The sequence below is a fragment of the Prinia subflava genome, chromosome 1 (genome assembly GCF_021018805.1).
Source record: "Prinia subflava isolate CZ2003 ecotype Zambia chromosome 1, Cam_Psub_1.2, whole genome shotgun sequence".
Classification (NCBI taxonomy): Eukaryota; Metazoa; Chordata; class Aves; order Passeriformes; family Cisticolidae; genus Prinia; species Prinia subflava.
Genome location: NC_086247.1, coordinates 44,025,832 through 44,041,057, shown reverse-complemented (window position 1 = coordinate 44,041,057; position 15,226 = coordinate 44,025,832). Strand labels below are relative to the sequence as shown.

Sequence of the window (15,226 nt, the reverse complement as noted above, 5' to 3'; positions counted from 1 at the left end):
ATACTAAGTGTGCATATTTAGGCTGGGATAGCTAATTTTCTTCACAGCAGCTGGTAAGAGGCCATGTTTTAGATTTGTGCTAGAAATAGTTAGAAATAGGCACAGGAATGTTTTTGTTATTGCTGAGAAGGTCTTGCCCAGGGTCAAGGCCTTTTCTGCTCCCCACCCCACCAGCAAGCAGGCTGGGGTTACACCAAAAGGGTGGGAGGGGACACACTGGGACAGCTGACCCCCAACTGACCAACAGGATAGTCCATAGCGTATGGTGTCACAGTCAGCAATAAAACTAGAGAGAAGGAGAAAGCAGGCCTGATGACATGTCTTCCCAAGTCATCATTACACATGATGGAACCCCCCTTTCCTGAAATCCTGCCTGCCCACAGGGACTGGTGAATAAATTTCTTGGGGTTGTTTTAGCTTGTGGTGTCAAACTTGACTGTGGACTCTCTCAAGATGGTCCAAAAAAGAACTATACAACAGCATGCAAGTCCAACTTGGTATTTAACCCCTCCAAAGAGAACATATTTCATCACAATACAATTACTAACTAAATTTTAACTAAGAACAAAATCTTTCATTCAAGGTAGACAAGATTCTGTTTTATAAAATGTAAAAACAAATTAGGTTATGATTTTTCACCCTATGCCTCAGAAAGACATGGTTCCAGAGGAACTAAATATGAATCAAGTTTGTTTTAACAGAATTCCATTAACCCTCCTTCTATTAAACTATTTTAATAATATAGTATTTATTACTCTAATAAAAGCAGTGTAGGCTATACAATTTCCTATGGAAATTAGATCATATAGCAGAAAAACTATTGCTTAGAACAGCAGATAACAGGGCATTTTCACATCATCGCAGCAATTGAGAGAAATTCAGTAATATTGACTTTTACCATTACCATCACAGAATCTAATGTGTCTAATAAGCATGACAGAAAAGGTAGATGAGAAAAACTTACCACATTTTTGAGTGCTTTTTAACACTTTCGTAGTAAAACAAGAAGTTAATTTCATGAACACCCTCCTCATCTGGTCCCCGTAACCACATTGGCAGCTGCACTGAAGCCCCAGGAAGAAGAACAGCATCAGGAAGCGGAACCTGTATTACTTCAGGTGAACCTCCTGTGCCAACCCCAAAGTCTGCAGAAGAAGCTGAAGACAGCAGTGCTGTTCGCACAGAGGTAGGATCTGTCACAACAGTCTTGTAAGCACTACAGTTCTCAGAGGCTGAAGGACTTAGTGGTGTTAGAACAGCAGTATTTCCACCAAAAGTGAAAAATTCTGGATGCTTGGACACGACCTTCAGTGCAGTAAGGGGACACTTGCTTACATTCACAAATTCTACATACGCTTTTCTGATTTCTCCACAGAGAAGGCCTGTAGGAAAATTTATAAAGAACACCTGTATTGGAGAGAAAAGGAGAAAATAAAAACCTGAACACTGAGCCAAGTTGGAAATGTCATGAAAACAACGATTAACACTAACTATACTGCTGCCTAGAGCTTCCTGAGGGGAAGTGAAGAGGGAGTTGCAGATCTCTTCACCCTGAAATCCAGTGATCAGACATGTGGGAACGGCTCAAAGCTGCAGCAGGGGAGGTTTTGATTGGACATTAAGATGCATTTCTGTATGGAGAGGGTGGTCAAACAGTGGAACAGGCTTCCTAGATCCTAGAGAGGTGGCCGATCCCCCAAGCCTGTCACTGTTCCAGAGGCATTTGGACAAAGCCATTAACATACTGTAACTTGGTCAGGCAGCTGGACTGGATTATCACTATAGTCTCTTCTAGCTGATCCATCCCACTCTATAGGACCCTGTCATTAACCAGTTACCCAGAACATTTTAATAACCCTAGAAAGGAAAAGCATCATATTTGAATTAACCAACTGGAATAACTTTTCTAGATGAATGGCAAGCAAACAGAAAAAAGCTTCTTTGCCTGTTCCCCATTCACCTTAAAATCTGGCTACCAAAACTGTTGCCAACTAAAATTCTAATGGGAATATAGCAATTGCAGGAGGATACTAATTTTGAGGGTTCAAGTTTCAATTGAAAAAGAACCCACATAGGTTTGTCACTGACAGATCAGAAATTACCCGGAAAGATTTAGGCATTAACGAATTCCAAGCCACCACTGTTAGAATGACATTTATAAACTGCATTCAGCTATTTTTTCAAAACTGCCAATAGGAAGTAGCTACATACCTCTAACAAAGGCATTTCCTCTGTAATAATGGGATCTAAACGTCGATCGGGTCCATATTTAATCGATGTTTTTTCCTCTTTTGTGTTATTAAGTCGGGGTCCTTGGATTTCTAAATCTTGTCGTCCTCGTACAGATAAACCATTGGAAACAAACTTTCCTGAAAAAAAATTTTAAACTTCTGTTTAGTTGGGAATTTTTAGGTAATTCCTGACTTTGTCTCTAAGAAGTGATCCAAAGGTCCCAATCCAATCTCAAAAGTAGTTTTAATTTTTGTTATTGGGCACATGCAGTGTTCATTGATTAAGCAGCATCACCAACAAAGAATCATTCAAAGCTTACAGTCATGTAACACATGGGTAGTTCCAGTTCCAACAGTCAGTAATCCATTGTTGTGGACCTACTCTGCCCTTTGATAGTTTGACTACAACTGGAAGGCAGTGCACGAAGATGATTTCCCTTTTATGCATTTATTTCCCTTCCCAATTTTCGCCAGGCTGGAAAAGTCACTTACAGGATTATTTCCTTTAAAGACAGCTGCCACTCCCCAAATGGTTTTTACACATAAGGTTTTCAGCCTCTAGATAAACAAGTTTCTGGTTTTTCAGACACTTTCACACATTTCAATTTCCACTTCCTCTAACAACTAAATTCTCCATGTAAGAGACAACTTCAGATGAATGATTCAACAAAACAAATCAAGTAGCATGCAATTAATTGTCCGTTTATGTATTAATGTAAAGGTAAGAGAATTCAAGATGCTAAAAAAACCCTATAGCAGCCAAATTTAAATTTAAGAATCTATAAAAAGGACTTTAGTGCAACATTTGGACAAAAGCTGCATGTTAATGCAAAAAGATGCAGAAGAAAAATCAACACGAGAGTCAGTGGAAGTTGTTACAGATTCTACATGGCATTGATGGAATATTTACATTTTGACTTTTTACTGGTTTCAAAAATTCAACAGATTTAAAAGGAGCAATAAAGGATGGATGTAGCATCCTTCCTTGTGGGATTCCTTAAAGAGTTAATTTGTTCTTTTCCTACTTGAGTTGTTTTTCTTCTTTCTACATCCCTACCTGATGGAAGGTCTTGTATCATGGTAGTCAAACATTTAACACTAGAATTTAGTTCTACTCTGCAGAAGCCTCCTCCTTCCAGAAACACATAATTTAAGGCAGTAATACACTTACCTGTCTGTAATCCAATAGAAGGATCTATCCCATCTAATGGCACAGCACCTTGAACACTGCCAAGATTATAAACGACTCCCAGAATATGTAGCTCCCCTGTTTGATGGGGAAAGAGCTTTAGTCTTGCCTGTGGAGATATGTTAAATTTTTGTTGTTGTTGCTACTAGAAAGAAGTATTATTACAGTTAAATGTCCAATTGCTAAACATATTCACAGCTACATTTACTTTATAGCTGTGTCAGATGTAAGTGCAACTGTAAATACAGATAATTTACTAGATTCAAAATTTCATATCCACAGAATTCACCAAACCAGTTCATAGCTGAAAAATGCTCATTACATTAGGAAAAATTCTTTAAAGTTAACTTTTACTGTGATTAATGGGAGCAGAATCACAGAATGATTGAAGCTGGAATGGACTTCTGGAGGTCATCATGCCCAACCTGCCTGCTCAAGCAGGGCCATCTAGCGCCAGTTGCCCAGGACCCCATCCAAAGGGCTCTTAACATCTCCAAAGATGGACACTTCACAATCTCTCTGGGCAGCCTGTGCCAAGTGCTTAAGCACCATCACATTTACTAAATAAGTAAGTGTTAGAAATGAAGTTATAAATGTTTCCTGATGTTCAGGAGGAGCCTCTTGTGGCCACTGTCTCTGGTCCCTTCACATTTATACAAAGTGATAAGATACATGAGGTACTGGAATTTCTGATTCAGTCATGTGTTCTGCCAGTTTAGCATTAAGTGCAGATCACAACAAGTCTGAAATGCACACTAAAGTTCAATGCTGAAAGGACTATATTTAAAAAACCAAGTACACTACTTACCACTTTTGTCTCCTCACTATTAATTAAAAATTCTGCTATTGCTTCAGTTCCTACCATATCTTCATCACACGTACTCTGAAAAGAAGAAACAGCTCTTTAGCTACTATTAATCCTAGGCAGAAAAAGTGTCATAAATAATATTTCCAATCCCCTTCCTAAAGTGTTCTAGGGAAAAAATCATACGAATTTCCAAACAATTAGGAAAAACAACCACTGCATGCTCAGCTTCTCAGCATTTATGAATTAAAAAAGCAGCTTGAGAGCTCAGTCAACATTTATTTAAGAGAAACTTAGGATTTAGCACTATAAATTGGAACCACTCCCAGTCTGTTTCACTGACATTCACAGAGATATTTATCACACCATTAATGTAGCAGTTCAGATCAGAACGGTAGGGAAAGTGTATGGTAAGCCTTGAGACTTAAACTATGTAGAACCATGTTTATAACTCTGGTAAATACTTACAGCACCTTTAGAGATATCATATGCTCATAATGTTTTGGCCAGAAAAACAAATTATTTAGGAATTTACTGTACTAGTAGTAGTAGAACATATTAAAACCTTTAAAACCTGGATGTGACAACAGTCTATCAGAGCTTTTGGCAGCATTAGTTGAAGTATTAAGTTAAACAGTAGTACAATAGCTCATCTTAAGCATTCAAAACATTGATTTTTTAATACAATAAATTTTCATTTCTCTTTTAATCAAGATATCATGATGTTCCTGTGTTATACAAGCAGTATTTCAGAACACATATTTCACTACGTACAGTAGCTCAAAGAAGAAAAGGGAATTTGATAATTTACCTACTGACACTCATATTTGTAGGTCAAGGCTACTGTGACTCAAAACAGATGTAAGTACACATAAAATGAAATCTTGGAAGCATTTTGTTTTGCATTCCATTTTACAACACATTACAATTTGTTTGTTGACTTGGCTGCTTTGTGCCCTACAGATCTATGAAAATCTAGCTAACATAAAAATAATACTAGTAGCTACTTTTTTCTTGCCTTATTGTTGGTTTACACTTAAACCTTTGTGTTTAATGTTTATACTTAAATATTTTGAATATTTAAAGAAAGAATTTTGAATACTCAGCATATACTTCATACCTGCAGCTGTTTGGGTTGGAACTGACGAAACTTCCCTTACCTGCTCTTTTGTTTCTCCATCATGCTTTGCACTGAAGTCTTTAGGCTGAAACTTCCACAGCAATGAAAGGTCAGTCAAAAGAAGTGGAACTTTCAGAGGGTTTCGGAAGGACACTTCTACAGTTATTGGTTCTGTTAAAAAAGTGCAAGAAAAAAATGACAACAGGCTTTTCCCCATCACATTCTGAAGGCTCACCTATCTCAGAGTAGTCACATACAAACAACCTGCACAAGAATGTCAGTTCAAACCTATAATAAGACAGGAAATATTAATACAAATTTATCTAACTCAGTTTATTTCTGAGGTGTAAAAATCTTGACTTTACCTTCTATCACAGCAAGTGGAAATTTGGAGTTATCTGAGTAGCGATTTAAACAGAACTGTGTTGGTTGAAAGTTTGAAGGTATTGTTCCTTTATTTATCACAGACACAACCTGCTCCTCGAGCTCCTTCCACTGTTGTGATGATTCCGAGTCGTACTCCTGATCCAGGCTCACATGGGTAGCTGCCTGCTTTTCCCCTGCGGAGAGAAAGGCGGTCTTAGAAGGCGAGAACAGCGACAAGCAACAGCTCCATCAGAGGGTTGCGTTGGCAGTTTGGTAACTACCCATAAAATACTTTTAGGTCACTATCATTCTTATGCTACAATTGATTTTAAAAAGTGAATTGCAGGACATTTTGAAATTACACACATGGAAGACAACACTGAGGATAATTTGAGTATAGTTCAACTTGGATGGCATTCCAAGATTTTTGTCATGCTACAAGGTATACTCAGGCTATAGATCATTTTTATAACAGACTACAGCCCCACAGTACAACCCTGGTTTATATAAGAATTTCCACTCAGCTTTCTTTACTTTCAGGAATCTGAGTGTTTCAAATATTTAATCCTAGAGGAAGTTAACTAATAACTAACTAAATAAAACTAATCTGTAGCATTGCCACTAGCATCCAGTATTTGCTACAGCAATAATAATCCCCTTCATGTTGTTCATTACAGACTTGCATTGAAGCTTTCCAGGTGTGAAAAACAGTGATAGCCAGCACAACCACAAACACAGATTGCATATTTACTCAGGAAGTCTGAAAACATCCACCAAGCAGATATTAAGCTCAGGCTTTTCCTTCGAAATATTTTTAAGTTTACTCAGTCGCTTTAGTTTTACATATTGACAGACTTCTTTTAAATGGCACCAAGTCTTGCATATATTTTGGTTCCTTAAAAAAAGGGACTTCAAACTGTTTACATAAAATTTTCTAACCTTCTGCTGGTCGTCGATCATGGCCAAAAAAAACACGAGTTGCTGAGCTGTTAATATATGGTAAAGGAAGCTGTGGTAAGGGACCATCGGGTGACAGCTGGGTTGCATTCTGGAGCAAAGGAGCAAGAAAACAGTGTCATATACATTACCAATGGCTGAACGATAAGGAAGTCAACTTAAAAACACTCAATGTGAGAACAGGGAGTACTTTTAAGATGGAATACATAATTTCAATAAACTGTTTGACATATTTCTTTTCTTTAACAGGAGTTTGAAGTTTGCGAAATCTTTATGGGAAAAGGAGAATAATTATTTTAACCCTGAACTCTAATCACTAATGTGGCTGCATTGCTGTTACAAGCTTTATTTGATGTAAAGCTTGACTCTCTAACTCATAATTTGATAAACTACATTCACTATCCCACCACCATTAAACAAGAATCTCACCAAGCTGAGCTGTGGACTCAAACACCAGCCTTTGAGTAAAGTCTGCCATAACTTAAAACACCACAGAAATTCTGTTCATAAGCTTTAAAAGATAGTGTCTACACGGCTGCATATTGTGTGGCAATATCAGCACTAAACACTAATAGACACATAACGTATATTATATGGTGTACTGCAATCCTTAAACATCCATGAACTTAAACACAACTCTGAGTCACTTGATCCATCAAATTTTATCCTTATTAAAGAATGAAATCAGCTATATGGATGATGACAGAGCTACCTAGTCTTTACTAAATATGTATTAATCAAAAGCCCCCAAAATCATTATAAATTGATCAAAACAGATTTCATCTAAAAAGCTGTGACTTATCACAACTACAATTCAGCTATAACCCTCAAAGAGAAGAATAAAACCATAGACATTACTGTAATAATAACACATACTTATACCCATCTGTGAATGTACTACACACATGAGATGCAACATATGTGAGTTTTTTGAAGTCTGAAGTAAAATATTAAGCACATCAACTAGACTAAAAAAAAAACCAAACCAACAACCCTGGAACAAAGCAGATAAAATAGAAAATCATTTAATGTTTTAATAGAAAATTGGTACGAATAAAATTACTTATTCCTCAAGAAACAGAGACAAGGAAGTAATTTACCTTATAGACATAAAGATATTCTCTTAAAAAAGCTCCTTGCTGAGCTGGAGGTTGTTTACTGTCATTGATCAAAATATGCCTGAAGGCAGACACAGCGTTGTCCATCTGACGAAGTGTAAAGGACTGACGACCGATGGTGAAGTTAATGTGGTCTTCTGCAAGAGACCAGCCTTTCCCTTTGTAAACCTGCATGGCTTGACAGTAGCAACGTAAGGCATGTTTCTTCTGCAAGAAAAAAGGTAATTTCTCAAATAATCCCATTATCCACTGACTGCAATCAGAACATTATGAAGACTGAACAGTACATCAGACAAGTAGTTTCTACCACATCCCTGCCACTGTGTGAAGTGTAATGTTTCTGAACTGTGCCTCTTAGTATCTGGTCAATACTAATCTAAGCACAGAGGTGTTTGTTCCTACAGTACAGAGCCTGATTTCCAGATTAGGTTTATATTTACAAAGACTTTAGTAAGAGGCAGTAAGTTAAAAAAGCAAGTGAAAAAAAAGACTACTTTTAGAACTGCATTGGAAGTTCCTTTAGGACTAACTGCTAAAGTCTACAGAGCTCTGCTGCCAAGCCTCAGGACATCAACTGGATCTAACACATTTCCTTCCACTCAAACTGAACTTCCAGTGTGCTACTTTCAGGCAAGTGCTGTTCAGTACACATACCTGGGACAAAAATCCATGCCAAGAAAACCAACAAAACGCAGCCCTACAGTACACAGAAGAAAAATTACCCATCATCATAACAGCCACTGGGAGCTAGAGGGCCTGATCTCAGCCAGCTCCTGAGTTCCTTTCCTGTACATACATCAGGGCCCAGGCACTCAATACAAAGTCTAGGTACGGAACAGCTGTATAGACATTCACTGTACAGCTAAGTCTCAGCTTCTAAAAAATGGCAACAGCATTCCCTTACTTACAGCCCTAATGGGGAAAAAATCTAATGTATGTTCACATTGGTATGACGAAGACAGCAGAGTACAATCAGCGAATCCTCAACATTAGCACGTACTAGTGATACTTTAAAATATGGTATTATGGTCTGCAGCTAATCAGCCAGGCTGATTTTTCTTAAGTAGCATTTTATATTTTGATACCTCTAAGGATATAAAAAGAAATAGCTACATTTCCTGTAACACTGAAAACCAGAATCTCTACAAATACTAGACACAAACAACAAAGAGAGCTGGTCAAAGTCAAAACTTTACAAAATGCATTTACTTTCCCAGACAAAGGAACAAGATATAAAAGAATGAATACGTGAAAAACTGACCAATAGTTCCTGTCAGTACGACTCTGTCATAACAGACAAGAAAGCTATTGCATGAAAAAAACCAATGAGGGAGAGAAGTACTCCTTCTATTCCTCACATCACAGAAACCAACTATGCAAAAATACTTTTCTTAGTCCTTACCGGGACAGAGAGGCTGAGATTGGGTAGGGCGGGAGAAAATCCCCAGCCAAGACCACAGGGCTTTGTTCCAAACAGAATTTTGGCGCCTTGGTTCTCCTGTATTATTGTCTTGCAGTAACAACCTCAGCAGGGAATCAAGCACCAGCTATCTTTACAGAATATATCCCCCAACTAATACAGAAACAAAGCATGGAAGTTCTATCCAAAAAAGTTTATGTACCACAGATAGAACTGCCTGCAAAGGAATGTGAACGGGAGCAAAAGCAATCTGATCTGTATTGGTTTAACTGGCACTTAAGTCTAACAGCCATAGAGACACTTTGGTTTGTCGTGTAGTAAAGGTGTTCATGCACCTGCACCTCCAATAAAGAACACGTATTTAAGGCACCAGGAAAAAACAAATCTAAAGTTTGCTATTTTTCTAAGAAAAGGAGTTTAACAAATAATTATCTCCCGCAATTCACTCTTATCTCAAGAGTAAAAATATTCCTTTGCCCAAAAAAAGCCTTAAAAATTACTGTGCATAAAATGAGACTCAGAAATAAAAACACACAACATCATTTAAGTTTCAAGTCAGTGATCTTCAGCATTACTTCAAAAACAGAAGTAAAAGGCTGGGTGATCAATCCAAAAGTCATTTTCATAAGACTACAGAACACAGAATACTACAAACTTAATACAGAAGTGTCAGAAGCTGAGCATCTTTTTCCAGACTAACGACACTTAACATATTTTTCAATGTATCTAATACTGGGCATATTTTCCATGTGGAAAGATAATACTTACCTGGCCTGCTTTACTAAATCTGTGGCCAGCCAATATCATATGAAATGCAAACTTTCTAACCATGGGACTTTTCATGTTTATAAAACAATGGGCTGCCTGCTCCAACAGGAGTGCACTGCGAAGATCTGAATCCTGTTTAAAAGGAAGTAAGAAGAATTAGCCTGAGTTGTATAAAATCATAAAGGTAACAGTGACCTTATTTTAATGCTAAGAGGGACAGTAAATTGTAAGAGTTCTGTGAAGTTGAAGATCCAGATATATTTTTATACGCCCACGTATGTATATGTAAACATATACATATGTGGGCATATAAAAATATGACAAAGTATTTTTCAATTGTGTTCAATACCATCATGTACCATTCTTAGTTCTTCCAGTGAAGAATATATGAACCTGTTTCAGTATAAGTAACAAAAGAAATATTTTCTGCTCTTTTCAGTTACTCAAGCTACAGTTTCAAACACTTACCATTACATCTGAAGCACTCTCCTACCTTTCCCCTTCCCTGCTCCTGCAGATATTAAGGCTAGGACCAAAAACCAAGACCTCTACCAGGATGACTGAAAAATACAGGGGGCAATGAAACTTTGTGATTTTTTATCACATAAACCTTTTGAACGTATTGATTTCTTAATGTACAATTTCTTACTATTATACCCTTCTCTTCTTCTGCCAAGACACAGCTATATTACTTTAACCAATCAGAACAGAATCTACTTGATTTTACCACTGCTGAACTCCATGCTATCAGTGATGTTCAAGTACATATCTTGACTACAAATATACTCTGAGGCACCAATATAGTGTCCTCTGAAGATTTTCCTTGCAACTACCAGAATGCTCCACAGGCATACTACGTGCAATTTTAAGTTGTAAAATGACCGTGCAGAGCTAATAGTATTTAAATTCCTTGTTTAAATATCTTAGGCTGCTCTTGTAAACATTGGTAGCAAGCTTAAGTTGAAAGGGCAAGAAGGAAGCTACAGAGGCACTTGAGAAAGAAAATTACAGAACCAAACAGATTTTTTCGATGCTGAACCTGTCCCACAAAAGTCTCAGAAGCATCACATTTGGTGCTGCTGGCCATGAAGTCAGAACTACCAGTTAGACTTCCCTCCAGGCTTTAAAGGAGATTCTACACTATTCCTGGAATTACATTTTTCTTCACTCTTTCTCAAGCAAGACAATTCCTGGGTTAGAAGCTGATTCCACGCTTAATTTCTGCCAATTAATATCATGGAAGTGTAGGGTTTCACTTACACAGTAAGGTTCTAGTGATTCATACCAGCTGAGCTACAGTAACGCCTTAGTTGCTTAAGCTATAGAAAACTTCTGCTTATATATGGGATGGCATCCATTATGGCTCTGGCAAGCCATGCTAATACTTCTAACACATGAGTTTGTAAGCTACACCATCCAAGAGCTAAGCAGATGTCAAAGAAAATTAGTTACAAAGCCAAAGATAACATATTTAGCATGGTTAAGGAAGTCAAGCAAGTCATTTGACTAGAAAAAGAATAACGGTACTAGTTCCTCCACTTACAGCATAAACAGTTTTCTTCACTTCATGCTCTATTACCTGCTCATTTGCTACCTTTGGTTAGAAAATATTGTAGGACAAGGATCAGAAGGTAACCTAGAAGTGTTTGGGTAAGAAAACAAATAGTGAGAGGGCAGAAATGGAAAAAGCTAAGTTTTACCTCACTGGTTAAACGAATCAGAAGAGCAGCTGCCTCTGAATATTTGCTTTGACTTTTTAAGATTTCAGCACTAAGCAGTACACAGCGTTCAGCCAGAACCATGTTCCTAAAGTAAAAACATACATGTATTAATAAATAAATAAACCTCAGAAATAAACCCCAGAAAACTTTTTATCTCAAATCTTACTAATTTTCAACAGACAGCATCAGACTGAGGTTCTGTTGCTTATTCCTCTTAAACCAAAATATATGAAAGTTCACTCCCCACAAAGCAACCACATACAGATTGACACATTACATGTCCAATCCTACTATAACAGGAGCATTATGAAAGTCAAAGCTGGGGAGCATTTTTGAGAACAGTATTGCATTTTTAAAAATACCAGCTAAAACATTCTGATAAACAAGAAGTCTAACAGTTAGAAGCAGAACTGGCAAGTTGTACCTGGGTAGCAGGTGCTCACTGAGCTGCTCTGTCACATTCCCTGCTCAGCAACATAGGAACATCAGACTAAAAACCTCAAGTGCTGAGAATGCAGGGAGATCACTCCCCATTTAGCCGTGGGCAAAACAGACTTGTTTTGGGGAAGATTAAATAAATTTATTGGCAATTAATAACTGAATAGCACAGTGATAAATAAAAGCAGAGATAAAACACCTTCTCCTAACAAATTCTCCTTCCCAGGGCTCAAGTTCACTCCCAACTCTTCTATCTCCTCCTTCCCACAAGCAGCGGAACAGTGAAAAGGAGTTGTGATCACTTCATAACATTTCTCCTCTGCTGCTTCTTCCTCCACATCCTCCTGCCCTGTTCCAGTGTGGGGTCCCTCCCACAGAGGCAGTTCTTCAAGAATTGCTCCAGCATGTATCCTTTCTGCAGTGTACAGTCCTTCAGGAATTGACTGTTTCAGTGTGGTTTCTCCACAGGTCACAGCTGCTGACAGCAAGCTGCTGTGGCATAGACTCTGTACAGGCTACAGCCACCTTCGGGGTACATCCACCTGCTCTGGCACTGGGACAGGCTGCCTGCTTCCCAATGCACCTCCATGGACTACAAGGGAAAATCTGTTTCAGCATGGCCTTCACCGCAGGCTGCAGGGAAGCCCCACCTTCTCCTGACCTTGGTATCAGCAGGGCTGTTTCTCTCATTTTCTCACTCCTTTCTGACAGCTGCTGTCCAGCTATTTTTACATTTTCTTAAATGTGTTATCACAGAGGTAACAGCAGCATGGTCAGTTTGGGCAGCAGCAGGTCCATTTTGGAGCTGAGTGAAAACTGATTCTGTCACAGGCAGTTCCTGCTGTCTTCTCACAGAAACCCTCCTTCCAGCCCTCCCACTACCTAAAAATCTACCATGTGAATTCAATACACAAGTTCAATAACCACTCTGTTGAATAGCCCAGATCTCCTTTCACGCTATCCTAGATATGTTAAAAAGCTACCATTACTCTGTGATCATCTGGTACTATTACTGTGCAGGGCAAGAAAGTTAAGCCAACTTTCACTGGATCAGTACAAAAGTGAAAAACATACTTGCAGATATCTCGATAGGTCTGAATTGCTGTCTCCATGTAATGAGCAGGATATGGCCTAGGAGCTCCAGGCTGAAGAAAAGCTGATACTGCTGCCATTTCCTACAAAAGAAATTCAGTACTGTCACTGTAGTTTTTTCAACAAATCATAAACCTCAAAAGACTGAGGAACATGTTTCAATAGCTATAAGATTCGAGATCTTCATCTAATCATTTATGGGCATGTAAAAGTAACCAATACACTGTAACTGAGAAAAGGTTTAATACAACAGCCTATTTATTACAGTTCTGCTTATAATTAGCCAGAGTTCCACACAGAAGCGTTTGCAGTTGACAGTAACTTCAACATTGTGCAGAAGCATTGACTCACTACAGTTTTACAAGTCCAAAAGAATTTCCTAAAGTCTGCATTTTGTTACCTTCAGACAAATACTAGAGATTATTAGAAAAAGTTGACAGAATATTCTTGTTATGTGAAGTACCAACCAGTGCTCCAGCTGCATAAAGCATTGCCTGATCATTTAAGAAGTCTTTCTTTGCTGTATGGTAACAGCTATATGCAAGTTCATAGTGCTGCACCAAAAAGCACAAGTCTGCCATTTTCCGAATTTGAAGCTCCGGTGCTTCTGGTGGATACCTATAAATACAAATATTTAAATTCAAAGTCATCCTCTCTCATCTTAAAATCTATTCACAAAGTAGTAATAAAACCTACATTGCTTCAGCCTTGCTCAAAAACAGCTAAGCAAAGTGAATCTGCTTCGTCTCTGCCACATGTAACTTTGTTTCACATCCTACTTTCTGATTAGCAAGATTCACTGTTCCAGTAACATTCAATGCACACAACTCCTCTTAGTCAAGAAATACTGCACTGAGTTTTTAACTACCACTGAAACTGTTCAGTCAGGTTAACCATTAGAGCTAAACAGAGGCGTATGAGAATGAAAAAAATAAGACTTTGACTGTTCACTTGGCTGTAAGTTGTTATTTCTCCACATTTCTCTTGAAAGAAGTAAGTCCACTAAAAACTATGCTTTATGCCAAAGCACTGTGCCAAGTTCTTGTCCTCTGCAAGAATCAATCTAATTTTTGGTTAATCCAATATATATATGTTGTAGTAAAGCAGACAGGACGTAGTTTCTTTAGGCAGGAAAAGTTAATTCTTTATTCATGTAACTTATTTTTATACAGTTTTCACAGACTTGGTGTTAAACTCCAATTGGCTAGTAGTTTCTTGCCCCCAATTCATTGGTTAAAAGATGTTTTTGTGTGTAGGTGCTAAGACTCTGTCTTTTACTTAGGTGTTTACATATTTCTTCATGGATTCTTATGGGACAGATTTTTCATTATTACAGGTACAACTTATTTTTCTATACAAGAATAGTTTGCTATACTGTTTCTCATTCTTCTAATTCTTCCTTATGAGAACTTACAAGCTAGTTGTTAGTTTAGCTAGAGTAGCAGGGTCTGAACTATATTTTATAAGGCTTTTCTTTTATAATATCTTTACCCATATATAACATATATTTGATTCATTTCAGTAATAATCAAGTGCATTTTCACAAATACTTCTATATCAAATGCTGTAGGAAGTGAACTATGCTTACAAGTTCAAAACAGAAAGCTGGAATTAGCAACATTTTGATTACAAATCCAAAGACATGCAACACAGACATTTGAAGCTGTACGTGCATGTCAAGGACATTAAACTTGACTAGACAATAACCAACATTATTTAGACTTCTGTGGTAAAGACAGTTGGAGAGTGATTTTCAGGATTATACATCCTAATTCACAGAGGGAAGTTACCAAAGCATACAGAATTAGTAGTTTAATAACACTTAAAACCTGGGTTTAGTGTATACTAAGATACAGGTGCACTAAGTATGAAATTCCCTGTAGTTTAGCTCTTGAACACATTGCAAAAGCAATATACTCAATACTCTGCTGGAGCAAATTGCATAGTTAAATAAGCAGAAACACCTATATATGGGGTTTGGCTGTAATGACAGGTGAAAAA

The 15,226-nt window shown here is 37.7% G+C and overlaps 1 protein-coding gene across 4 annotated transcripts in view; it reads right to left on the bottom strand.

Annotated features, from left to right (window-relative positions):
- TRAPPC8 (trafficking protein particle complex subunit 8) overlaps nt 1-15,226 on the bottom strand; it is a 52,120-nt gene that overhangs the window by 18,535 nt on the left and 18,359 nt on the right. For all 4 annotated transcript variants that reach the window (XM_063394907.1, XM_063394918.1, XM_063394912.1 and 1 more), the window contains 12 exons: nt 13,693-13,843; nt 13,208-13,308; nt 11,675-11,780; nt 9,975-10,106; nt 7,769-7,993; nt 6,651-6,759; nt 5,711-5,905; nt 5,386-5,516; nt 4,229-4,303; nt 3,403-3,529; nt 2,212-2,369; nt 965-1,407 (listed from right to left, as the gene is read on the bottom strand). In XM_063394907.1, the coding sequence (XP_063250977.1) occupies nt 965-1,407; nt 2,212-2,369; nt 3,403-3,529; nt 4,229-4,303; nt 5,386-5,516; nt 5,711-5,905; nt 6,651-6,759; nt 7,769-7,993; nt 9,975-10,106; nt 11,675-11,780; nt 13,208-13,308; nt 13,693-13,843 (1,953 nt within the window). The remainder of the gene's footprint in view (nt 1-964; nt 1,408-2,211; nt 2,370-3,402; nt 3,530-4,228; nt 4,304-5,385; nt 5,517-5,710; nt 5,906-6,650; nt 6,760-7,768; nt 7,994-9,974; nt 10,107-11,674; nt 11,781-13,207; nt 13,309-13,692; nt 13,844-15,226) is intronic.